This window comes from Pieris napi, chromosome 8 (genome assembly GCF_905475465.1).
Source record: "Pieris napi chromosome 8, ilPieNapi1.2, whole genome shotgun sequence".
NCBI lineage: Eukaryota > Metazoa > Arthropoda > Insecta > Lepidoptera > Pieridae > Pieris > Pieris napi.
In genome coordinates, this window is record NC_062241.1 from 12,138,194 (window position 1) to 12,165,544 (window position 27,351).

Here is a 27,351-nt window from a genome sequence, read left to right on the forward strand (position 1 = left end):
AAAATGTTTGCACGTGGAGTGGTTGTGCTATTGGTGTTTGTAATATCGGGACAATGTGTTTTACGAAAAGGTTTGTTTTTTGTTATATAAAATCTATGGAAACTTTATAAATAATTATTATACTTAAAAATGTGTTCTCTCGGTTGTTAAATACTTCTGTACTTTGTGTTATGATGTAACCGCATTCAACAGTTTTTATTATAAACCGCAATTTGTCTAGTTTGTTTCAAGTATTGATAACGCTGGCTGGCTATAAAAACTAATTTCGTTTGATGTTAATTTAGGAAAGCAATTTTTTAAATAATTCTTTATTTAAAAGGTTAGTGAATCTTAAATAGCGTTTATTGTTACGTACTAACATTGTAAATTTCTCTTTATTGGTCTAATATACCGTCAAACCAATAATATATCATGTTTTATTTCACTAAATTAAAATTGTCATTGAGCTATGTTATATATTATTTAATTGTAGTCCAAGAATACTTAAGTCGGCCCATGGATCCACAGAAATACAAAAGTATACCAGCTACGGAACAAGTTTATAATACATATTCTTATACGTAATATAAGTAATAGTTTAATTTAAGCTTCGTATAAATGATTTAGCATAAAATTATACGCCTGGAACATATATTTACATATATTAAATTGATCCATATTCCTGGAACATATATTCCATTGAGGATTTTTAAGGTTCCTGAGCCCTAGCTCCAAGCGATCTCGATCTCAATAATGAGTTTTGTTTCGCGGAATCCCAAGGTTGCGACATCAGAGTTACGGATATTGAAAGAACTACATCGAACTTGTCAGGTTCGGTGTTGCTATTACAGAGTAACGGTGCTGTTCAGCGTTTCGGTTCAAAGATACTAAATTTAAATTTCTCAAATAATTACATTCACTTAGTGAGAAAATTTAGAGTAGGTTAGTTATGTACATCGTGTTATGAAATTATTTGAAAAAAGCAATATAAAATAAAATATGTACAATATTTTTTATAAAAGTGCAGGTAGGTCGTATCGATGTTACAACAGGCATTATTTGACTAATTAATAGTACATTATAATTTCTTAGATGCTCGTTGACAGACATAAATAAATGCTAGAAGTGCTTCTTTATGTTTTGTAAACACATATTTATTCCATTGATTTATATTGAACTTTTAAGATTTTTATATTTATGTGTGTTGTTTTTTTTATTTTATAGGTACGCTGTTAATTACCTAAATGTAATTTTAAAAGTTTTTTTTAAATTTGTAAAAAAGTAAAAAGTATTTCTTTTAAACTAGTTGTGCTCCTTGATATTTGCTGGTTTATTTTGTATCAGATTTTTGTGTAAAGGATAGATTTATATGAATTAATTTGTTAATGATTTCGAATAATTTTAAAATTAAAATTGAGGTACTGTAAACTTTTGTGACTATAATCACAAAATAATTATTGTATACCTTCGATGACATGTATTGCACGTTTAACTGAGCCGCGGATTCTTCCTAAATGCTTCGGCCGATGACTTGCCATGCGTCATACTCGTGAACGGGTGCTACTTGTTTGCGTTTCGACTACGTATTTGCGTGTTGTTTCCACGAGAATGTAAGTGCGTGCTCCTATTTCACCATGCCTTCTGCAGAGAGACGACAAATGTTTGTTTTTAATTTATTTTATTATTATTTACTAGCTGGCCTGGCGAACATCGTACCGCCTAACAGTCGATTCTTTATTTTTTTTTAATACTTATTCTGCTATTCGGGACACCGGTCTAGCTAGTAAGATAAAAAAAGAAAGTTGATAATTCAACAAATACATTATGTCAAAAAATAAAAATTTACCTTCCCGGAACCCCTCCACTACACTTGAACTTTATGATATGGTAATAAAGTTCAAATTGCCTTTAAATATTATTACGAATATTTTGTATGGGAATATAGAAAAGTGTTGTTTTTAGACTTTTTCACTCAATTTTTTTAAATTTTTCTCTCCGTAAGAACCATCCTCGTACTTCAAGGAATATTATAAAAAAAGAATCAGACAAATCGGTCAAGCCGTTTTCATGTTATGTCGTGACAACGGAAAACGGGTTTCATTTATATATATATATATATATATATATATAGTTATATCAATCCGTCAATTGTTGATCATTCGTGCTGTATCGCGAGCACTATGTTGATCCGAAAACCTATGTTGATCCGGGTGGTTTTTGTTGATCCAATATAATATTTTTCATACAAATGTGGTTCCGACCGGATCAACGATTTACTCCGTTGAAGTTTAGGAAACGCAACCGAAATGTTGATCCAATATACAAATCCACTCCGATAGTTGTTGATCCGATTCAAATGGGCCAATCAGAAGTCAGCAAGTCCTCCTACTGGACATACCTAAGGTATATGGATGGTTTAATTCCTATAATTTATTGCAAGACCACCTAATGAGTAACCTTTCTTTAAAACACTATTTTGACCGGATTGAAGTTATGTATTATTATAAATAGTTGTAAATTTATAATAATACTGATGTTAATAACTTCAATCCGGTCAAAATAGTGTTTTATTTAAATGAGTTATGTTAATCAAAGACAATACTAACTTTTCTTTATTTATTCAGTTTTTATGTTTATAGGTATGATATATATTTATGGTAAGGAAATTTGTTGACGACACGCGCTTGTCGCTTACCCGATGTTAAGCTTCGTGGCCAGCTGCATGCATGCCAGCAGCTCAATGTGATACAGACTATGTGATATTGTATTGCACTCAGTAACCCTGAGATATAAGATCTAGAGTCTCGAAGCCCTGTTATTACTCCGCAAATAATGCCCTTCATCCCGGGACACCGTAGAGTTGTTAAGCTTCTGCTTGGCCGTTGATTAACTGACAAAGGTCTGGCCTTTCCTCAGACTGGCCTTCGCAAGAGTCCTACCAATACTCGATATAGTCTTATATAAGGACAATTTCTAATTGTTATAATGTTTAAGTGGCATGGTTACATATATTAATTAAAGTGATAATTTAGAAAGGCAAAAAATTATCTTATCGCATCATATCAAAGTTGAGTTTGGATGACATTTAGAAAAAAACATTTGTTATCTATAATATTTTTTTTGTTATATAACATCTTTAATACGTTAGACATGACTAACATTTACAAAATAATTTTGAAAATAAAACAACATAAGTAACATTTCGTTTATAGGTACTTAATCGACAATTCTAACATTTATAACAAACATTATAGTTAGCCAGATAATAAGAAAAAATATGTTCTCAATATTTTTATGAATAATATAACTTAAAAAACATCTTTAAAATATTTATAGTCAGTCAGTCAAAGATTATAATTATTAACAGTTAGAAAAAAAATCACATACCAAATATTCTTACTTATTTGTTTTTGCCTGGATTTATCTTTTTATTTATGTATGATTGGAAATATTTTTTGACTAATTGTATCTCTTCATCCGACCACTTTCTATGACTGTTTTTTTTCGTTTCTGAATTGCATTATCACTATCACTATCGCTTAAACTTGGGCATTTTATTTTTGTCTTTCTGTTATTTGGTTTAATATTGATATTTTTATTTTTAGAATCTTTATGATATATATTATTTTCTTTGGCTCGTCTAGTTTTACTTCGTTTCTGAATCTTTTTATCATCATCAACATCGCTTTCACTTGTACTACTTGACCATTTTCTTTTCGTGTTGCTTCTGTTTGGCTTAATTTTGGGGTCTTTATTTTTAGGATCTTGGTTGTAATGATTGTCTTGTTTTTATCGTTTACTTCATTATAGTCTCCAATTTCTATATCGTCCATGTTCTTATTGACTGTAGTTTCTGGTGATTCGATAGATATTTTGGGGTTTGTAAGTAAGATGTTAGATTGGTCGCTTTCTATTGCCGAATTTTTTGAAGATGGCGTCTCTTCCTCAAAGTTTTTAGTTTCTTGGTATGATTGAGACCTAATCGTTTCTATTATGTTACTCTTCTTCTCCATTAATGTATTTTCATATTCTAAGAGTTGAGATCCTTCAACAGCTTTTTGGAGTACCTGCATAGGCAATCTATAATTTTGTGCATGAACTGATATATTATGCCCTAGAAATCCTGCCAATTGCTCAGTATAATGATCATTTTGTTTAGAATGAATTTGGGACATTGTAGCAATATGATGTCTCATTCCGGTTGATGTAATCATCTCGGGGCGTTTCAAATTACACTGTTTTTTTATCATATCTAAACACTTACCGCCCTCAAAAGGTTCTTGTGTACCAGGTCTTGGAAATAAATATTGGTTGGAGCTTGGCATTTTTAAATCTTCACGGCAAGCTATTTTTAAATCTATGTTTTCTCGCATTATTTTTGTTAGTTTTGTTAGTTTGACCATGCCTGTTTGTCATTAAAGCCACACATTTCTTTTATGGCACTTACAAATGTTTCATTGTTTTCAGGATCAATTGCGTCAGTGAGATTTTCATTAGTTGTGTCTTTTTTCCGCAATAAAATTAAAAGAGTAGCTAAATCTCTCATTTTGGAGAAAATCGCTTTACGACTTCGTCGTTCTTTTTTCTTCTTCAAGAGACGAGCACCGTATGCTATGATTAATGGATCATTTTTAACTACTAATGAAATTTCATCAGAACGAAGATGCGACAGTATTTTTTTTCTTTTAGCTTAATCGAAGCGTTCGCCGTATTGGGAACGATTGTTAAGCTGTGATTAAACAATGCTTTTCTTTTAAGTGACGGAAGAACATGTTCAGAAGCTTTACAATTTCTTAAATGTCTTAAAAATGAAGATCTTTTAAATGTACCCAAGCATGTTTTACAAGTAGCGTAAGTTGACGGACTAGAGGTACCCTGGTTGCTTCGTTTTGATGGTAATAAGGTTAAATGAGCGTCCCGATCAAAGCTATTAGAATTGTGTAAAAAAAATCCCTTGTTTCTCAATTTATCTGTAATTTTTTGTCGTTTTAGCTTTTGTATTTTAGGGTCTGTATCATTAATAGCTTTATACTGAAGAACTTCGATTTCATCTGCGTGGTTACGTAAAAGATGTCTAGAATAATTACGTATAGTTACAATTGCTTGACAGTAGAAACATGCATTTCTTCGGTACCACTTACGTTTTCTCGCCGTATTATTAACGCTTTTTTCAACTTTACCTCCTCCAAAATCCGGAATTCCTTCTATGAGTACACTTACGCCCTCATTAGTCGATAAGTTCTGGCTACTTTCCCCACTATTGACTTGTGTGTTTCTTTCTTGTAACTGTTTTACTTTTCTATTGCAATTTTTTTCAACTGAACGACTGGGTCGTCATTATATTCATCGTTGAAAGACTAAAAGGTCAAGGTCAAAAGCCCTCGGATCAACGTTAGTTAGTAAGATTTCGCATATAAAACGGATGCACATTTGACTCGTCGGTATAATATTTGCGACCGTTACGGATCTACAAAAACATTATGTTAATGTATTTTTTGATGGCAAGTATGTTGCAAAGCGACCGATGCAGATCCCCAAACAAGCCTTCCATTTCTAATTCGGATCAAAGTATATCAGTTATATTTGTAAAGAGCCAATTATACACTGCAAGAAGGTGGATCAACATTTTTTTTAATATCTTACTAGATCAACATTTACATAGAACGGATATATATATAGATATAGATTACTTAAGATGTCATGAGGAACATGGTGTAATGGTTGCAGCTCCTTACAAACATTGTGTTAAACAAAAAAATCGGTTGTCTGTAAAGTCGGTTTACTGACGATAGTTGAACGTGACAACGTCATAAAAAAATATTGATGGGATGGTTCCATTTTTCAAAAAAAAAAAAAAAATATTTGTTTGATAGGTATTTTGTATGGATATAGAGAAGGAGGTAAATGGAAATCACAATTGAATTGATCAAGTTACATTTATTTACGAACGCCTCAGAGCGAGGTAACGCCGCATGAGTCATGTTTTTTCGTGCGTGCAGCCGGCTCCATCGAATTATAAGACGTTGTCACGTCAAAACTTGGCGATTAAAGAGTGGCGAAGAGTTTATTGCCAGTTCTTCCCGTCCGTTCCTCGCCCATGATTTGAGAACTGGCAGTAAATGTCAAATTAGAAGCATTTAATATGAATTTCTTTATTGACGTTCAAAAGTCTACCTAAACGAATAAATGATTTTGAATTTTGACTAATACCCAGTTACGAGATTAAGCGCTATGACTCCTGTATGTTAAAAACATATAAAGTTCCTTAAAGTCCTTCCTAATATATATCAATGTTACCTGTGTATGTCTGATTATGTAATAACTTTTGTAAATATGATGAACGAAGTTCTCTAGACTTCCGGTTTGGTCTATTGTCTTTGGTCGCTATGAAATTTAAACTTTTTTAATAATTAAAAAAAACTAACGTTATTTACGTTCGAGTGTAGTATCCATTTAATTGCTACAGGTTTTGTTATGTTTATAAAGGTAATGAAAATCTGTTAAAAGATGTGTTTGCAATAGCTATATAAAAACAGGCAGGGGGATAGATAAAATATAAAAATTTATTATATATCTGATTGCGTGTCACTCGGCGCCTGTGACTTACATTCCAACATACTAAAAATATTGTAAGAGCTAACTTAACTTGAAGAGTTTATTTATTAGACAAATAATTTACTATTAACTTTGTTTATCCATGTGAGCAGTGTTGGCCTAGAGTGTTAAGCAACTCTCATCGTAGGTCGTAGATTCGCACACCACCTGTGCACTAATGGACATTCTAAAAATAAAATATGTTTATTATGGAACATAAGATACTGGTATCACTTATTCCACGTCATTAAATTTGAATCTGTAGGCATCCCTACTCATCGGCCAAGACAACAGAGGGTGTAGGCCGAGAGAAAAAGCCGGCGTAAAAAACTCTCGGTACTCTTTTAAAATAGCAAATCATCAAACAACACTTATTTTGAAACAAATATCGCAAATAATCTATGTGCGCATTTAACTCGTACGATAAAGGAAAACATCGTGAGGAAACAGGCAAGCCTCTAAAAGTCAACGTCTTGTCAGGCCCAGAAGACTGATAACATACTTGCCTATTAGAAAAACTAATGATTACGAAACAGGTACAGAAATTTAGGACTTGAAGGGATTTTAATCCTCTAAGTAAGTCAGCTGTTAAGATTATCATTATCGAATATCAGATTAGTCCAGCAATAAATCAGTATTGTCATGTCATGTTTCAGGAGATAACGCTTTAATATATGTAATTATGATAATGACCAATGTATATGTTTTAGCGTCTGATAAGAATGAATAATGGAACAATTCGAATGATATAGATATGAAAACAATTCATATCTATATCATTTACCATTTCATTTCAGGCTAACAGATGGCAGAAGTATTTTTAATAACATAAATATTATAAAATAAAAATGTTATCAACTAATAATAACAATACTGCTAACATAAATTAATATAACTAACCTTAAAATATAATAACTAAAATATATTATTCAAAGGAGGCAAGGCAAGGTTCCGAAGATACTGGCGTTCCCCCTTTGAATAACCAGACTAATTCTTTGTCCGAGATAGCTGCCAGCTCTTCGGTCTCCTGTGATGTCGACTAACCTTTTTGCTATTTCCTTTAAAAGCCTTATAGCGCTAGGACCCCACATACCAGGGGTCTCGACACCGAATGGGACAAAATCATATTCGGACCCCTGTATTTGCATGCTTTAGCTTTTTCAGCCGCACCAGCTCTGTTGTTGGTTAATAATATTAAAAAATGAGTACACGATGTCGTGAAAAAATACTTAATTGTGTTGCGTAGTACCGTCACCTTCCATTTGTAAAAACTTTCTACTAAATTCTAACAGAAACAAATACCTTTATCATTTATTTTGCTAACTGTCTCATCTCCTGTGATGACTGCTATTTGTTACATTACTACAAACCACGGTATTCAAATATAATATTCTATAAAATAAATAAATGATATAAAAAACATGTAAGTACATGTGTTAGAAGTTATTTAGAAAAAAATTATCTTTCGCTTTATTCTACGTTTGTAGAAAAAACGACACTAATAATAGAAAAAAGGTATTTAATACATTGAAAATTTTATTTTAACGCATTATCTAGATTAATAAAGTTTATTTAATTATCACAAAAAAATATTTCGACATAATTAAAGAAATTGAAATTTTTTATTTAAAAGTGTTGACTATGCTAACTTGTCGGTTTCGGTTTTTTGAGACGGTGTGCGCGCGCATCGTAAAAATTTACTCTCATCATTTTTCCCTAACGCGCCCAAAGAAGTATAACTTCAAAAACATAACTGAAACCATAATTTCAGATCGTCAGTACTGGGAAGAGTTAGGTGCAAACGAGATAGAAGAAGCTCTGGCTATAAAAAACAACTTAGGTGTTGCCAAGAATCTGATTCTCTTCATCGGTGATGGCATGGGAGCTCACACCGTGACTGCCGCGCGTATACACAAGGGAGGGGAGGGACATAGGTTGTCCTTCGAAAAGTTCCCTCATATGGGTTTGTTAAAGGTATGACATACCAATAATTTGAGTCTTAAAGACTCCATTTTTATTTGGGGCAGGAGGTAAACGAGATGGCGGGTCACATAAAATTGAGTGTTTACCCTCGCTCATGGACACGCGCAACCCCAGGATTTGCAAGTGCGTTTCCGGCCTTTAAGCTAGGCTTTCTCATGAAGGCCTCTTCCCTTAAAGGAGTCGTAACGTTTCGGATATACCTGGAATGGCAGCTGGTTCCCTAATGGTGGTGCGCGGAACTAAGTGTCTTTGTCGCTCTGTCGTGGAACGTCGGATGTCAAGGTGGAACTTTAGGCCCAGGCATGAATCCGAAGAGTTCTTTGGAACACATCCCATGATATATGCGATAGAAGATGAAGAGAGAGCGTAAAGGATGAACCTTTAGCACTGCGTAAAGATGATTAGAAAGAACAAGGTCGTCGAGGATTCGAGCCGCTCTGCGTTGGATGTGGTCAAAAGGAGTTGGTATTGGAGGGGTGCCCGAGGCGGGAACAGTACTCCATGTGGGGCCGGATTTGCGCTTTGTACAGTTGTAAGCGATGACCCGGAGTGAAACACAAAAAAACGCGCTCCAGTGTTTAGTTACTTTTTTTTAAGTAATGTTCTCGCATTTCAGACATACTCTGCGGACAAAATGGTTCCGGATTCTGCATCAACAGCCACAGCTTTGCTGGGTGGCGTCAAGACTAATCACAAGACTTTAGGAGTAGACGCGAGTGTATCCAATGGGGATTGTGAAGCATCCTTACGACCTGAAGCTAAGGTGGAGTCATTGGCAGCACATGCTTTGAGGGCAGGAAAGGGGGCAGGTAATTTGAAATTAATTTTTCATACTTTTCATGAAATAATAAACTATTGCTTGGCTATGACGATGACGGAGCAATTGTTGAAAGATATCTGCCCAGTCTCTAACGTCGCGAGGTTAAAGATTGGCTTAGGCAAAATGCAAAAATATCACCAAGTAGACCCAAAAATGTTTCTGCCCTATCGGGATTTAGTCCACAGAATAAAGCAATATATATGTCGGAGCAATCACTGGTATCAGCTGCTATTGTCATTAATAATAATGACTGTAGTTAGATACTATTACTATAGAGTCTATAGTATAGACTATCAAAAAGTCTGTTAATTGGTAGAACTAACAACATAGACAAATCAAATAACCACTTATTGGATTTGAACTAATTTGACTGATGTTATTAAATTATAATGACATAGACATAACATTTATTACTAACAAAAACATACACACATAATAACAATAATCAAAGAAAAAAGTAAAAATATAATGGGAGATATCAATTTTTTTTTCTCTTTTCCCTTTAATGATAATGGCAGATACCAGCGCCATTGCTCCGACATTTATATAATCCGTCTATATTTACCAACTCAATAGTATCCGCAAATCTAAATGCAAATCTCATCTAAAGATTGCATAATTACCAGGTAGTTTACATCATTGTTAAAAATTGTTTGTTATTGTTAAAACCAATTACGATTTCGTCAGCCCGGACTCCCAAAAAAAAACCAATAGTTAGCTAGGTATTTATTATATTTAAACTTATAATTAAATTACAAAATTACATCCGTTATCGATGCTAGATATATACGGAGTGGCAAACATATTTTATTTTATTAAAATGTTAAATCGCGGTAAACACTGTGTCAGCAGAGTAATTCCATGAAGCCGGCACGTTGACCATACACGTGCCGCGATGTCAGCGATCTTCTTTAGGGTACCGTATGTAATTCCTCCACCCTCAGAACAGCAACTATTTGAGCACTTTGAGGGAAAATGTTGCTGGTACTCCAAGTTTTTCAGAATCAGGAACAGCATATATAGGGTTGCTTCTTGGTTCTTCTTCTGGTGTAGTAGGGTTCTTTCGCAGGTATCGTCGAAGAATATAGGCAAGGAAAATTATAACTATACCAGATACAAGTGCATAGAGGGGCAACGTTGTATGGTACAGTGAAGAATCAAAGTGGGCAAGACGTATGGGATTCTGTAGCATAATTCTGTTTTCCAGATGATGTAAGTTATCGAGATTCAAAGAATTTAGAGTTATATGTGGAATCTCGTTATCTTGAACTTCAGTGAAATTACTTCGTATTTCGGTGATCTTCAGCGGCTGTCCCTTGACTTCATCTTCACTATTGGTTATCTTAAAGGTATCTGTTCGTAGTGAACATTCATGGGGAATTGTTGCTAAGTAGCTGCCAGATAAGGATACATATTCCTGCCGTTCACATTGAAGTTCGACATTCGTAGTCTTTGGGAAGACAATAGTATAGTGTCTATCATCCAGTTGTTCCATAGCTTGTCTTGTAATGGAGACTTCAGTGGGGCTACATGATTTATCTAAAGATTGATGAATGATGATACTCTGGATACAATCTGCGTGTTCTTGTGGCTGGTAATAATTTGTGCTTTTCTCACAGAGAAGGTATTCGCCTACTTTCGGGCATTCGGTTTGCAAATACATGAAATATTTCCCATTGGTTGCTATGAAAGGATGTATAGGTATAAAGGTCTGTTGGAATTTATTAGGAACAATGGCAAGCCTAAATAAGTCGTAACTATCTTTAGATATTACAGGAATTTTAAAAATTATAACAATTCTCTTACCTATGAAATAACTACCTGGTTTTATAAGATTATAATATTCTCTCAAATCAATATCTAAGATTTCATTATTACTATATATTTCTCTTAATCTACCTATCATATATTCTAAGTTATCTATGCTTATCATACTATGATGCGTGCTCGCTGCACGTATAAATCCTAAAATATTCTCTATTCTGATTAACTCTAAATATAAATCATCTGTATTTTCAGTAATAATAGCTAAAAATTAAGTCAAGTTTTAGCTCTGCTGCTTTCGTCATTGTCATTGTCATTATCAGTATTAGTCGGTACCTGTAACAATTTTGATGACTTTGGTACTCGTTTCAAGCGACATTTAGCAACAGGTCCCTTTTTCTTTGAAGTGTAAATGTGTATGGGTAGATCTGCAAGAACTGTGTCATGAGTGTATCGTGGTGCTAACTTTTGTCTACTTGCTAAGGGGTTCTTAATAAAAACCTGCTGATCGGGTACATATTCAGTTTCTGGCTCACGATTTTTATTTCTATTAGTCATTAAATTCGTACGGTCAATATTTGTAGCTTCGCTAATCATTTCATATACTGTCTTCATTTGGTCTCTATGAGTTATAATATATTGTTGCATAAGGTGTTCAGCTAAATTAAGATCTAAAGGGTCTCTAGGATCAAAATGACCTCTAATGATATCGTGTGGTCTACATTTGGTGAAACTATGTACTGAACTGTTATAAGCTAGGATTGCATAAGGTATTTGATTTATCGTGGGTTCATCTTTATTTTTCAGGCAAAGGATACGAAGGTGTTCTAGTAAGGAGGAATGGAATCTTTCAATAATTCCGTTGTCATTAGGCGAATGAGCTAGTGTTCTATGATGATTAATTTTATGAAGTCTAACAAATTCTGCGAAAAGTTGATTAGTGAACTCAGTCCCGTTATCTGTCACAATAGTCAAAGGTAGTCCATGATGAGTACTGAAATGTAATAGACCTTGAATAATACTTATAGCTGTACCATCTCGTAAGTGATATGCTTGGCCGTATTTTGAAAAAGAATCTACAAAGGTAAGATATTTTTCAGCTTGCGCTGTGAATAGGTCCATATGAACTATCTCAAAGGGCTTTGTTGCAGGTGGTACTATGTTAAACTGTGGTCTAATTGGGTTTCTATCATATTTAGTCTGTCCACAAATTGTACATTCATTTATATATTTAGTAATTTCTTCCCTCATTTTAGGCCAGTAATAACGACGTGATAAGGCTAAATAACATTCATTGATACCTCTATGGTTAGTTTTACCTTCATGATAGTGTTTAATTATTTCTTGCTGCCGTAAATACTCCTTAACATCTTCTAACTCGGTTTTTACTAAAACCAGATGCATAGAGTTACATTTAAAGTTATTTTGTAAGATTGGGATTATCGAATACATACCTAATGGTGGAGTTATTTTAATAGCAGTCTTTATTTTAGGATTGACAAATTCTTTTATTGCATTTATGACATCTTGTTCTAATGAAGACTCTGAGACTTGTATATGCGTACGCGTATGGGTATCAAAAGGTTTAGTAACATTCGGTCTTCTTTTAATGTCACCTACTATAGTCAAACAAACCTGTCTATGGAATTTGTTAAGTGGTTCATCTGTGATAGGTATTTCAAGGATAGGATTTTCAGCAGATGTGTGTGCTGTTACAGTGGTAGATCCAGGTGGTTCTGGTCTTACTGACACATCTATACCACATTCTTTTAGAAGTGACTCTATTTCCTCGTTATTAATTTGTACACGGGATAAAGCGTCAGCGTTGGTATTATATTTTCCTTTTTTGTAAATCACTGTATAGTCAAACTCACTCAATTTAAGTCGCCATCGCGTCAGTCTCGAGTTCGGTTCCTTCAAATTCATAATCCACTGGAGTGGTTTATGGTCTGTAATAATTTTGAATTTCCTACCAAACAAATAGGGTCTAAAATACTTAGTTGCCCAAACTATTGCCAAAAGTTCTTTTTCGATAGTACTGTAATTCAATTCACTGTCACTCAATGTTCTAGAAGCATAACAGATTGGTTTGTCAGAGCCTACTGCGCCTTGCGAAAGTACTGCCCCTAAAGCTACGTTGGAGGCGTCCGTTGTCAGAATGAACTCTTTGTTAAAGTCGGGATATTGTAAAATAGGATCGTTAGTAAGTAAGGTTTTGCATTTCTCAAAGCATTTGATATAGTCAGAGTCTAAAGTTATTTTGTTAGTCTTTTTAAGACATTTAGTCATCGGTTTCGTTAGTCGTGCAAAGTCAGGTATGAACTTCCTATAATAACCTAATAGTCCTAAAAATTGTTTAATTTCCTTTGTTGTTTTAGGTAAAGGATAATTTTCTATGGCTCTAATTTTATCGGGGTTCGGTTTAATACCTTCATTACTAATTATATGACCAAGGTAAGCAGTTTCAAGTTTTAAAAATTCAGATTTGTCCATCTGGATCTTAAAATTGGACTCTCTCAGTCTGTTAAATACTTTTTCTAAATTAATTATATGCTCCTGCAAAGATGTGCTAAAAACTATGATGTCATCAAGGTACACTAAACATATCTCATTTTGTAAACCCTTAAGGATGTTGTCCATTACACGCTGAAATGTCGAAGGTGAATTTTTGAGTCCCATTGGCATGCGTAGAAATTCAAAATGACCGTGTTCTACGTTAAATGCTGTCTTCGGTATGTCTTCAGGATTCATCTCGACTTGGTAAAAGCCAGATGCAAGGTCAAGAGTCGTAAAATACTGACACCTACCTAATTTGTCTAAAACGTCAGTGATGTTTGGAATAGGGTATTTATCGTCAATAGTCTTGTCGTTTAACTTCCTAAAGTCCACTACAAGTCGCCATTTTTGTCTACCAGATGCATCAGCTTTCTTTGGGACTACCCAAATGGGTGAGCTCCAAGCAGAGTCAGAAGGTCGTATTATACCCTGTTCTAGCATTTTACTTATCTGTTCCCTAACTTCCTGACGGTGTACAAAAGGATACCGGTAACTTTTGGTATAGACGGGGTTTTCATCATGAGTTCTAATACTATGTTTGATTTTATTAGTGAAGGTTAATGGTTCACCTTCAATGTAAAATATGTCAGCGTAGCGCTTACATAGGGTTTCTAAATTAACTCGTTCCTCACTATTTAAATGGTCAGTTCTAAGTCTATCTAAAACTTGGTTTACCCTGTCTGAGTCTAGTTCAGTATAAGAACTTTCAAAGTTAAATAAGTCAAGTTGTAAAGGTCTGTCTATTGGAAATACAATGTCTTCGTCTGTCATATTCTCAACTTCTACTATACCAGTCCAATCAGTCACATTAGTAATGCATTCGTGAATAATGCAATTACTTATTATTTGTTCTGGTATAAACACGTCACCATCGTCATGATGTATCGGTATACCAACTAAACGAGATGATTTTGCTGGTATTATTTGTTCTGTGTATTTTTTACATTTATAACGCAATAGAGGGATTTTTGCATTGTCAGTGATTAGTATATCGTCTTTAAAATCGATTCTACAGTTTTCTAATAAATCTAATCCTATCAAACCATCAAAATAATTATGAAATTTATAGATAAATAATTTTATATTTTTAGTCTCATTAAATTCAGGAAAACTAGGAATTGATATTGAGTGTTCATGAACACTTGTTAATCTAGAATTAGTAACTTCAAAAGGATCGTACATTTTTGGAATATTACTGAAATATTTATCTACTGCTTCAGGGCTTATGAATGATTGGTTTGCTCCTGTATCAATAAGAAGTTTTAAAGGTGGATTGTTAATTTTGATATAAGGTAATTCTTTTTTTGATTGTATATTTAATTCTATTCTGGTGGGGATTTTCGATGGCTCTGTTGAAAATCCTGACTTTTCCTACCTTTAGAATGTCTTGGTTCAATGTCCTTACTAGTACTAGGCATGTTATTATTATAGCGAGTATCCTCTATTGGTGGTAAATCTTGTTGTTCATAGTACTGATAATTATCTGAGTCACAATAAGAGTATTGTCCATAATAGTCATTATAGTCATAGTCAGTATTACAATAATTATAGTCAACATAATCATTGTCGTATTCATAATCATTATAATCATTAAATTCATTAAAATTAACTTCTCTAAACTTAAAGTAATTAGATGGAGGAGGATTGCCGAATTTTTGCCAATCATGACCGGGAATTCTAGGTGGTAAAGGTTTTGTCACAAAATGACTCACTCCACTCATAGGCTTAGGGCCAGAATTATTCTGTGGAGGGTTCCTGTTAGGTATTCTAAAACCACTGTTATTATTAGGCAATGGTGCTCGGAACATTTGCTGAGTACGCGTTGGTTGCATAGGCATGCGCTGATGACTATTAAATTGGGGATTAAAATTAGGTTTATGCCAACTAGGTCCGGGTAAAAATTTAGGAGGATTAAAATTATTGTTCATAGGAGGAAATTTGGGCTGTGTAAATTGTTGGTGTGAGTTGTGTGGTGTTAATGGTAATAATGGTTTCTTCAGATCTGTTGCTAAATTATTTCGCTGCTGCAAGTACATAACATTAAGTTCATCCTGGACAAATTCCAAAGCCTTCTCAATTGTTTCAGGTCTCATACACCTGATTCTGGACCCGAGAGGATCTTTTAAACCTCTTACAAACGCTTGTAAAGTTAATTTTCGATATAAAATTCTCTTAGCTTCTATAGTTGTCTCTAATGTTTCGTGCAACGATACATAAGACATTATAGTGCTAAAAAGGTTTTGGCATTTGTCATAGAATTCCTGTGGAGTCTCATTACACTGTGTCGCTAATGCTAAGTCATTGTATAGAGCGGTCTCATCCCTTTGGTCAGAAAAATTATTAATTAAAGTATTTCTAATTCCTAACCAATTTTCAGGAATACCATTCGAATTTATTGTACGAGCTGCGGAACCAGTAATTTTATTTAAAATGCCATTTATAACACATAAATTCGATAATTCATATCCTAACTCGTCCTTCACGCATTGAATTACAATCTGATCACATATTCTAATAAATCTAGGGAGAATATGTGGGTTACCGTCAAATTCAGGAACTGGGCGGAGAGCCTTATATACTGTATCAGGATCCATTTTATATTTTAAATTACTAAAACTTAAATTCAACCTACTGTCTAAACTTTGAGGGCAATTCGAGCTCTCAGGAAAATTATTTAAATCTACTGGAGGGCAATTCGAGCCTTCACTTAATTGACGATTCGAGTCTATACCTAATTGACGATTCAAGTCTACTAAGCTATCCCTACGAATTTTATGCCTGGAGGACACAGGACTATTTTTCATAGGACGGAAAATTGTGACGAGGAGAAAGCAACACTGATGGAAAAATAATTCAATGTACTCACATAACTCGTCGACTTCCCTGGTTTTCTTTGCGTTGTACTGAAGTTTGAGTACGCCCCGGCTGCTTCCAAATGTTCTTTGATATTTCGGTGAACGCTTAAGAGCGACAGCTAGAACGACCGCGCGCGGTGTCGAATCTAGACCCCGGAAATCTTCTTTATAACGATCGTAGTAGCCCCGAAAGTATCCTACCGACTGCGCCAATTACGATTTCGTCAGCCCGGACTCCCAAAAAAAAACCAATAGTTAGCTAGGTATTTATTATATTTAAACTTATAATTAAATTACAAAATTACATCCGTTATCGATGCTAGATATATACGGAGTGGCAAACATATTTTATTTTATTAAAATGTTAAATCGCGGTAAACACTGTGTCAGCAGAGTAATTCCATGAAGCCGGCACGTTGACCATACACGTGCCGTGATGTCAGCGATCTTCTTTAGGGTACCGTATGTAATTAACCTTTCGTAACATTATAACTTTAGTTTTATAGATTTTATAAGTTTTTAAAAAAGCAAAATAGCTGTAAAAACATGTCTAGTTGTAAGCTTGTTACATTCCAGGAAATAATGTACACTGGATATGTAGCACTATAAATTTTTGTGAAACAAAATAAAGAATTTTTGAAATTGAATTGAATTGAACAGTATCCGCAAAGTAGAAAATTTCCAAACATACATAACTTCAGGTTTTGTTACAACGATGAGAGTCACACACGCTACACCAGCCCCAGTGTACGCATTCAGTTCTGACAGGAACTGGGAGTGCGACGCCTTGACGCCTGCCAATTGCAAAGATATTGCCCGTCAGATGATCGAAGATTGGCCTGGACGAGATCTGAATGTAAGTACAAGTGCCAAGAACACTGAAAATTAATTTTAATTATACTTAGATATGCGTATTTAAAAAGATTAATTGAACAGTGTTGGCCTAGTATGGTGGCTTCAGCGTGCGACTCTCATCCCTGAGGTCGTAGGTTCGATCCCCTGTGCACCAATGGACTTTCTTTCTATATGCGCATTTAACATTCGTTCAAACGGCGAAGGAAAACATCGTGAGGAAACCGGCTTGCCTTAGACCTAAAAAGTCGACGGTGTGTGTCAGGCACAGCACAGCAGGCTGATCTACTTGCCAATTAGATTGAAAAATGATCATGAAAGATTATGATTCTGAAATGTGAGGTCCAGACTTAAGTAATAAATAATAATAAAATAAATTAAAAACAAAGATTTGTCCTCTATCAGCAGGAGGCATGATAAAATAGGAGCACGCACTTACATTCTCGTGGGAACAACACGCAAATACATAGTCGAAATAACTAACATCACCGCCTACACGAATTCAAGTACGAATTTACAGTGATGCCAACTCCTACAAAATGTTCCCTCTATACCAACTTCAAAGAAACAGATATCGATTAAAAGCCACTAAAGTTCTTCTTGTACGCTTCGTACTTTCAAATACATTCAAGTAGTATAAAATTTCGAACTTGCAGTATTAATTCTATAATAATTAGCTTTTTGATATTTCAGTTATGCGTGGAGTTTATAATTGGTTTAGTTTGTTGTTTGTATATAAAGTGTATACGTAGAATCTTACGTAAAAAAAACTCTAAATAAAGGCCCCCTAAATATCTCCATCCAATATAACCCCAAGACACCTTGATTCCCCCTAAATTGTGGGGAAAACCCCTAAGCATCACTGTATATTTCCGTATACGATACGATACACCGTATTCAATCAAAGGAGAATATTGTGTAACTAATTATCGTGATTCATGTGCACTTTTTATTTTGTATGTATCCTTTTTTTGTTTAGTGTTTTTTGTTCCTGTTTAGTTTTGTCTTAATAACTATATGTATTATGTATTTTGCACTTCTTGCTTATTATTTAATAAGGTTATTTTTACAGTGGTTGTCTGGAACAGATCGCTCGAAAGCGATAAGGCCGTCAGTTGCGATCCTTTTCATTTGTTTTTCCTTCAAGTGTTAATAAATATACTGGGGGATTGTTTTATTATTGTCATGCTCATTTGTATAATGTAAGAAACTATTTAATTGAAATGCCTTTTTTCACATATGCTAATTTCTAGTCAAATCTTTAGGTCATTCTTGGAGGGGGACGTCAAAGTCTGATACAAAATGCGACGGCGTTAGAAAACGACCCTCTTAGTAACTGGGCATGCTCCAGAAAAGATGGTAGAAACCTCATCGAGGATTACAAAAAGAACAAGGAGAGCCGAGGGCTGAACTATACCTTCGTTAATAATACGGAACAATTGAAGAGCATACCGGAAGACACAGATTATTTATTTGGTAAGGAAATTTCTATAAAGCCACTACAAGGTATATTAGGTAGTACCTTCTACGTGTATTGTATGTGCGGATCTTCTGTACATGTTTCCTTTCACTGAATGATTGAGTATTAATGCGCATATAGATCGAAAATCCTATAAGTGTACGGTCAGAACTGGTCAGAACGGGTCGAACTCACAACCTCGGAGTTAAGAGCGAGTACACATTGGGCGCTCGGCGTAGCGTTTAACGCGCGTTGGTATATTGTATACATCTCAGTTCGGAAATGTACGAACAAACTATCATCAGATTCACCAGTATTTCCACTATCTCCTCCGAATTACGTTTTCTAAAAACTTTATTTTTATAATCGGCTTTAAATATTTTCGATTTCATCGGTAAAGGAATCCGTATCAAAATGATCGTCCTCTATTATAGAGAATTATCACTAAATAAATTCAAAGCCCTCGTTGAACGTAAATTAATCAATAAAGCATTTTATAAATTTGACGAATACTTAAATGATCTTAATTCTTGGGATTGATTTGCTCCAGTCATAACAATTTATATGACTCAAAAGAGTGGCGGAAAGATTCTTGCCCGCTCTACGCCCTTGACTTGCGCACTGGTAGTAAATGTAAATTTACAATTAATTTAACTTCTTTTTTGACTTTCATAAGTGTACTCGTTTACTTATGAATAAAGATATTATGAGTTTGTGTTTGAGTTTATTTTCGTCAACGTGCGTCCATTCTTTGTGAAAGCGCGCGTTTGATTGTACATCAAAATGGCTGCACATGTATCGGCGCGCGGCTAACCAATATTACTAAACGCGCGCCTTTTGCTTGTGTACACTTCAATTAAATTTTTATTCAAGTAAACAATTTAGACCATAAACGATTCTACAGCAATTAAAATGATTAATTAACAATTGAAACGTCTATATTAATTTGACAATGCTCATAATTAATATACTCAATTGAATACTATATATTTTGACCACATCGTGCGTCGTCGAAAAGATTATTGATACAAATTCTGATTGTGTATTACAGGAATATTTGCCAACGCTCATTTGCCATATGAGTTTCAAAGAACTCCTGAGTCGCCGTCAATCGTAGATATGACAGAAGCCGCAATAAAAGTTTTACAACGGAATGAGAACGGATTCTTCCTTATGGTATGTTGATTTGACTCTTCTATGTCAAAATCCATTACGTTTTTGACATACGAGACTGCTTTCACTTTCTAAAAAGCTTGATATTAATATGTATGTTTCAAATCAGTTTTAATGTATTTGTAAAGAACTTTCAAGCTGATAATCATGACAGCTAATTTGTCAAATTAGCAACCAAATGTTAAACTTTTCACTTTTTAAATGATAAGAATTTTCATATTTTAAAAGGATTTTCTGGATGCAATTTGTAAATTAAGTGTATGAGCCAAGGCTGTTCATTTTCTTCACTCAGGCTTTCTTAGTTTTATAAACGTGACGTTTTCCTAAATCGTCGGATTTACACCCCTAGAGTATAACCAGACGATCTCTGTAACACTGCACTCACTTGTTACATAGCAATTAACATTTCATTATTTCGCTTATATTGTTGTACGCGAGTGGATAGAGTACCATAAAATCATATGACCATAAAAGTAATGTTAATTGGCAAAAATTGTTTAGAAAGTCTCCGCGCTAAATCTTACTCTTGTAATATTAGATTCCATTGCGCAGTATAGTAATAAAAAATTAAGCATTTAATTTTTGGCGTCGGGACGTGACGACCCCATCGCCCACTGGTGAAATAACCTGTGACAGAGGTTATTTCATCAGCGCAATCAGTCAACCCCTTCCTAGTGGGAGTGCCATGCTGTTGCCTTCGGGCTTCAGCCAAATGGGCAGGCACGACCGGGGCAGTACCACTGTCTCTTAGAAAACCGGCGTGAAGTGATGCAATAGGCTCGCCTTATTGTACTCGCGTTTCGTGCGGTGAGAGAGACTCCCGGAGCCCATCCCCCCCTCCCCCATATGTAATATGAAGGTGCAGAAAAAAGAGAATCTACCCCAGGGGGGTACCACACGCGCTCGCGTTGGAGAATCCCCCTCTGGGCGTCCAACACCGGGACACGGAGCACCCGGTGGTGGACGCACAGGCTGCCCTTCGTATTCTGGGGGGGGCAATTCTGCGCTCAATAACAGAAACAGTTATCGTTCTCGGGGCAAACGGAGCAATTCAACGCTCGCCGTGGACTTCACGAATGTTAGGGGGCTCAATTCCAATATCAACGCAGTCCACTACCATTTGGAGACTGCGAAGCCGGCCTTGCTCTTTCTTACCGAGACTCAGATTTCCTCCCCGGCTGATACTTCCTACCTCTCCTACCCGGGGTACAAATTGGAACATTCATTTGTGCCACGGGCGGGAGTCTGCGTGTACGTCAGAGAGGATATCTGTTCTCGTCGCCTCGGGACGCTTGAAGGAAGGGACCTATCTAACCTCTGGCTGCGCGTAGACTGCGATGACCATCCGCGATTCTACGCATGCCTGTATAGGTCCCATAGCGGAAATACCGAAACTGACCGACTCATTGAGCACATCCAAATGGCTACAGATTCCCTGCTCGAAAGGGTTCCTACCGCTGAAATCGTGATACTTGGCGATTTTAACGCCCACCATGCCGATTGGCTCGGCTCTGAAACCACCGATCACGCGGGAAGATCCTTTCACGACTTTGCTTTAGCCTACGACCTGACACAAATGGTCCCTGCGATTACGCGAATACCAGATGTGGATGGTCACAAACCCTCTTTGTTGGACCTTCTGCTGACTTCACATCCGGAGAATTATCAAGTCTCTGTTGACCCGCCATTGGGTTCATCAGATCATTGTGTGGTCCGGAGTACTGTGCCATCTACGCGCCCTTCACGGCCCCGCTTTATGGGTTGTCGCCGTATCTGGCACTATAAGTCAGCAGATTGGGACGGGATGCGGTCTTTCTTTGCGTCCTACCCTTGGGGGCCTATGTGCTTTTCGCCGGAAGCTCCAGATTCCGTCGCCGCCTCTGTCGCCGAAGTGGTTCTGCAGGGCATGGAACTCTTTATTCCATTTTCTGCGGTGCCGATCGGTGGCAAGTCTCAGCCCTGGTTTAAACGTTCTTGCAAGGCGGCCTCGCGTCGAAAGCGAGAATGCTTTAAGGCATGGGCGGAAGCGGCGAAATCTTGTGATGCCAATACCAGCGAACTTAAAACAGCATATAACTCAGCCTCCAGGTCCTTCAAACGGGAAATCACTAAGGCAAAGTCAGAGCACATTGCCAGATTTGGCGAGAGATTGGCCCAACTCCCTTCAGGGACTCGAGCCTTTTGGTCTCTCGCCAAAGCTGTCCAAGGGAATTTTTGTCAGCCCGCCATTCCGCCACTGCACAGGGAGGATGACTCTCTGGCCCACACTGCGAAGGAGAAGGCCGACCTTTTGGGCTGTCTCTTCGCGTCCAACTCGACTTTGGATGACAGAGGGAGATCACCACCGACCATTTCGCGGTGTGATTCTTCGATGCCGGAAATCACATTCCAGCAACGTGCCGTGCGCAAAGCACTATCTTCCTTGGACATTCATAAGTCGAGCGGGCCGGATGGTATCCCCCCAATTGTGCTGCGTACTTGTGCTCCTGAGTTGGCTCCGGTCTTAACGCGCCTTTTTCGGTACCTGTACTTGCTCGGCACTGCCCCGAAGTGCTGGAAGACCGCTTCGATACATCCGATCCCAAAAAAAGGCGATCGCTCTGATCCGTCCAACTATCGCCCAATAGCTATAACCTCCTTGTTCTCCAAAATAATGGAAACCATTATTAATAGCCAGCTCTTGAGGTATCTAGAGGGCCACCAGTTGATTAGCGATTCTCAGTACGGCTTTCGTCGTGGTCGCTCAGCTGGTGACCTCCTTGTATACCTTACACATAGGTGGGCAGAGGCAATTGAGTCCAAGGGGGAGGCGCTGGCGGTAAGTTTGGACATAGCGAAAGCCTTCGATCGGGTGTGGCACAGAGCACTGCTCTCGAAGCTTCCAGCCTATGGGCTACCCGAGAAATTATGCGATTGGATCTCCAGCTTTCTGGCCGATCGGAGCATCAAGGTCGTCATCGACGGAGCATGTTCCGACCTTAAACCCGTGAACGCTGGGGTCCCACAAGGCTGTGTTCTATCCCCGACCCTGTTTCTTCTGCATATCAATGATATGTTGCAACTTAGCAACATTCATTGCTATGCGGATGACAGCACTGGGGATACTTTTTACACTGGCCGGGCAGGTATTTCTCGGGCAGTTGTCGATGAGTACCGGAACAAACTTGTGTCTGAAGTCGAAACTCTACTACGTGGAGTCTCAGACTGGGGCAGACTAAACCTAGTCCAATTTAACCCCAAGAAGACACAAGTTTGCGCGTTTTCCGCTAAAAAAACACCCTTTGTCGCCACTCCTCTTTTCGAAAACACTCTTCTTAAAGCCACAGCCAGCATTGGAATACTTGGCGTTGACATATCGAACGACGTTCAGTTTCGCGGTCACTTGGAGGGAAAGGCTAAATTAGCCTCCAAAAAGCTTGGTGTGCTCAGCAAGGCGAGGCGGTACTTCACTCCGGGCCACCGCATGCAACTATATAAAGCGCAAATTCGGCCCCACATGGAGTACTGCTCTCACCTCTGGGCGGGGGCTCCCCAGTACCAGCTCCTTCCACTTGACCGTATACAACGCAGAGCGGTTCGAATCGTCGACGACCAATCCCTCTCCGAGCGGCTTGATCCTTTGGCGTTGCGTAGAGATGTGGGGTCACTCTGCATCTTCTACCGCATTTACCATGGAGAGTGTTCAGAGGAGTTGTTCGGATTAATACCTGCAGCTGAATTTCATCATCGGACGTCGAGACAGAATACGAAATTCCACCCGTATCACCTCGACGTCCGCCGTTCCACAACTGAGCGTTTTTCAAGGCAGTTTTTGCCGCACACCACCACTATGTGGAACCAACTGCCCACTGAGGTATTTCCGAACCAATTCGACTTAGGGTCCTTCAAGAAAAGAGCGTACCGATTCCTGAAAGGCCGGCAACGCACTCGCGAGCCCTCTGGCATTGAGAGTGTCCATGGGCGGCGGCATCACTTAACATCAGGTGAGCCTCCTGCCCGTTTGCCCCCTGTTTTATAAAAAAAAAAAAAAAAAAAAAAAACACTAATTAATTACCTTTTTATTGAAAAATTACGTGATAAATGAAAAAATGGTTATTTTAAAATAATTTTTAGGTTGAAGGTGGTAACATAGACATGGGTCACCATAGGGGTAGAGCACGCACAGCCATAGACGAAGCCTTAGCTATGGAGGAGGCTGTAAAACTAGCTTATAACATGACCGATCCCAGTGATACTCTAATAGTGGTGACATCAGACCACGCGCACTCTATGACCATTAATGGACATCCGAACCGCGGTGATGATATCTTTGGTAAGTTCATCACTACCTTTACATACCTAAGTGTTGGTAAAGCCATCAATTCCCAACTATGACGTCGTGCGTTCTATGTGCGCAATTAACACCTGCTCGTACGGTGAAGGAAACATCATAAAACCCGTCACAGACTTATCTATAATATATATTAATATTTTTATGGATAGGCATATTACTATATATTTTCTATACGAATTTTCGCGTGACCGCACACTCAGCTATAATATATATTTCTGTGACGTCACCAAGCGATACCGTAATATACATTATTGCATATTAATATATATTATGGTATATCAATTAAATGAAGGCAAAATATATATTTCTCAGTGTGTGGTAGCTTGCTATAATAAATATTATAGTACGGTATATTAATATATATTATAGCTAAGTCTGTGGCGGGCTTTAGGAAACCGGCATATCTCAAGTAAACTTTAGTAGTACTGTGGACTGAATTTCCGCACTTAGAGGCTCATTTGGTCCGTTGTGCGTAAACAACAAACTAGTAAACTCTAAGAAACAGTTGTCAGAGGCAATACACCAGCACCACTTGATTTGTTGAAGGTTTTTGAAGTTATACTTCTTTTGGCGCGTCAGGGAAAACCGTCACAAAGAAACCGACACCCTGAAAGTAGCTATAGACAACATTTTAGTTTTTACGATGCGCCCGCACACCGTTACAAAAAACCGACACCCTGAAGTTAGCTATAGTCAACATTTTAGTTTTTACGATGCGCCCGCACACCGTCACAAAAAACCGACACTCTGAAGTTAGCTATAGTCAACATTTTAGTTTTTACGATGCGCCCGCACACCGTCACAAAAAACCGACACCCTGAAGTTAGCTATAGTCAACATTTTAGTTTTTACGATGCGCCCGCACACCGTCACAAAAAACCGACACCCTGAAGTTAGCTATAGTCAACATTTTAGTTTTTACGATGCGCCCGCACACCGTCACACAAAAACCGACACCCTGAAGTTAGCTATAGTCAACATTACATTTTAGTTTTTCTATTGTTAGTGTCGTTTTCTACAAACGTAGAATAAAATTTTTGAAAAGATGTTTATCTTGTTACGCCAAAGAAGTATAAATTGTACTGCGTGTACACTCACCGTTTTTTTCGCTATCTTTCATCAAAAACAGTTAACTTTTTAAACTCCTTACTTAAGTTTCAGAATTCAAGCCCTACTCTGACACAAATAAAGCTTTTTGTGCTAACTTAGATTATTACTATTATTAATTCGTATCTAGAACGTATCTATTTTTTTTCTACAGGTACCGTCGGTCCGTCATGGGCAGACGGCCTTAACTACACGACGATAGCGTACGGCACTGGTGGGCCTGGCTCCCGTCAATATGAGATACAGATCGTAAACGGCACAAACCAGATAGTGCGGCGAGACCCTATCCAAGATGACACCACAGACTTCATGTACGAGCAAATAGCTGCTATCACCCTAGACGAGAACAAGCACGGTGGAGGAGATGTAGGAGTTTACGCTAGCGGTGAGCATTTTTATGTCTTTTTCTACTGGCCTCCGCTAGTCCTGCACATTCATTAGAATGCAGATATAAAGTGACGAACAGGAACTGAAAGAATTATACTTTATGATTTTATTTTATTTTCGTAAGGTTCAGCAAAAAGATACTATTTTTCAAAATGGCGTCTAAGCTCTACTCGGAACAATTTACGATAAACGCTCGCGTCCTTGACCCGTTGACCGAATTAATTGAGTTCAGGGTGTAGAGCACCAAATAAGTAACGATAGTTTGGGTAATCATTTATTTAAAGCGATCTTTTAATACACAGTAGGTACAATTAATCCTTTTGCTAAGTTATTCTATATGGACTTTCGATTTTCTTTAAATCAAACGCGTGTTTGTAAAGGAAAGGAAAAAGGAACGAATGAAGGAGTGCACGTAGATTACAATCTCATTCTAAATCTAACGAAATTATGAACTAAATATCGCTCTTTATTCCAGGTCCATATTCCCACCTATTCCACAACGTACACGAACAACATTACGTATACTACGCAATATCGTACGCAGCAAGAATGGGCAAGTACGCTGAGCGACCTACCGTCTCCGGCGCATTCTCAATACAGGCACATCTTCTCCAATCCTTCATGTCTTTGTTATTAGTATTAATTGCTGTTATATAGACTTTGTAAAAATTCTGGCAGTTTTCAGCTTACAGAGATACATGACTCCATGCTGGAAAGGTGTACACTTTCGTTCATACAATTAGAGCGATGTAAGCATACATATATATATCCACCAACTTGTGGCGTCATATATATTGCTTGCAATATTATTTGCCTCCTCATTTATAGCAATGAAGGCAAACAAGATACATGCGAACATTTAATTTTTAAGTAAAAGGATCAACAATATTGAGTATATTGGTGTCACTTTACACGCGCGAACTTCTTCCCACCACGCAAATACTGGCAAACTTCACGTAACTTTAACCAATTTATCATAAGAGATTTTACATAGAGGCGTGTTAATAATCAATTAGTGACATTACACGATTCTAACTAAACCACTCAGTGTAATGGCGAGGTTGGTCTCAGCTAAACCAGTGTATTTGTACCCCTTATTCATAAAAACTCAATCGGACTAATGGCAGTCTTTTATAAAGTACTAGCTGTACCCCGCCACGCTTCGCAGCGGCACATTGTGATTGAATGGTTGAGAAATGAGAAACAAAACATAGGATACATTTCATATATGTTTAATTTTGCAATACTTGTGGAAAAAAATGATAAAAACAATCCTTGATGCGGATTATATATCATGCTAAAATTTCAGCTCGATCGGTGCAGAACTTTATGAGTTTTTGAAGCGTACTCAAACCAACATAACAATTTTATATATGTATATAGATTTCTATCGTCCCTTTCTGTCAAATTGTGTTTAGGTTGTTATGATTGATTGTATTTTTATAAATAAGTAATATTAGTTTTAATTGTAAAATATACAACATTAATT

General features: G+C 37.0%; 1 protein-coding gene across 1 annotated transcript; it reads left to right on the plus strand.

The window, feature by feature from the left end:
- LOC125051703 (alkaline phosphatase-like) lies at nucleotides 1–26,889 on the plus strand. The gene is made up of 9 exons (XM_047652221.1): nucleotides 1–70; nucleotides 8,345–8,547; nucleotides 9,173–9,365; nucleotides 17,253–17,407; nucleotides 18,669–18,879; nucleotides 19,914–20,038; nucleotides 24,149–24,347; nucleotides 25,630–25,860; nucleotides 26,338–26,889. Exons 1-9 carry the CDS (start codon nucleotides 4–6, stop codon nucleotides 26,517–26,519), a joined length of 1,566 nt encoding a protein of 521 aa, XP_047508177.1. The 5' UTR covers nucleotides 1–3; the 3' UTR covers nucleotides 26,520–26,889.
- The last annotated feature ends 462 nt before the right edge of the window (nucleotides 26,890–27,351 follow it).

Bases quoted from the DNA above. Each gene is read 5' to 3' on its own strand.
- LOC125051703 (XM_047652221.1), top strand. From the start codon at position 4: ATGTTTGCACGTGGAGTGGTTGTGCTATTGGTGTTTGTAATATCGGGA. The intron at 9,366-17,252 runs GTAATTTGAAAT...ACATAACTTCAG, and splicing joins GAGGGCAGGAAAGGGGGCAG to GTTTTGTTACAACGATGAGA. The intron at 20,039-24,148 runs GTATGTTGATTT...AATAATTTTTAG, and splicing joins AGAACGGATTCTTCCTTATG to GTTGAAGGTGGTAACATAGA.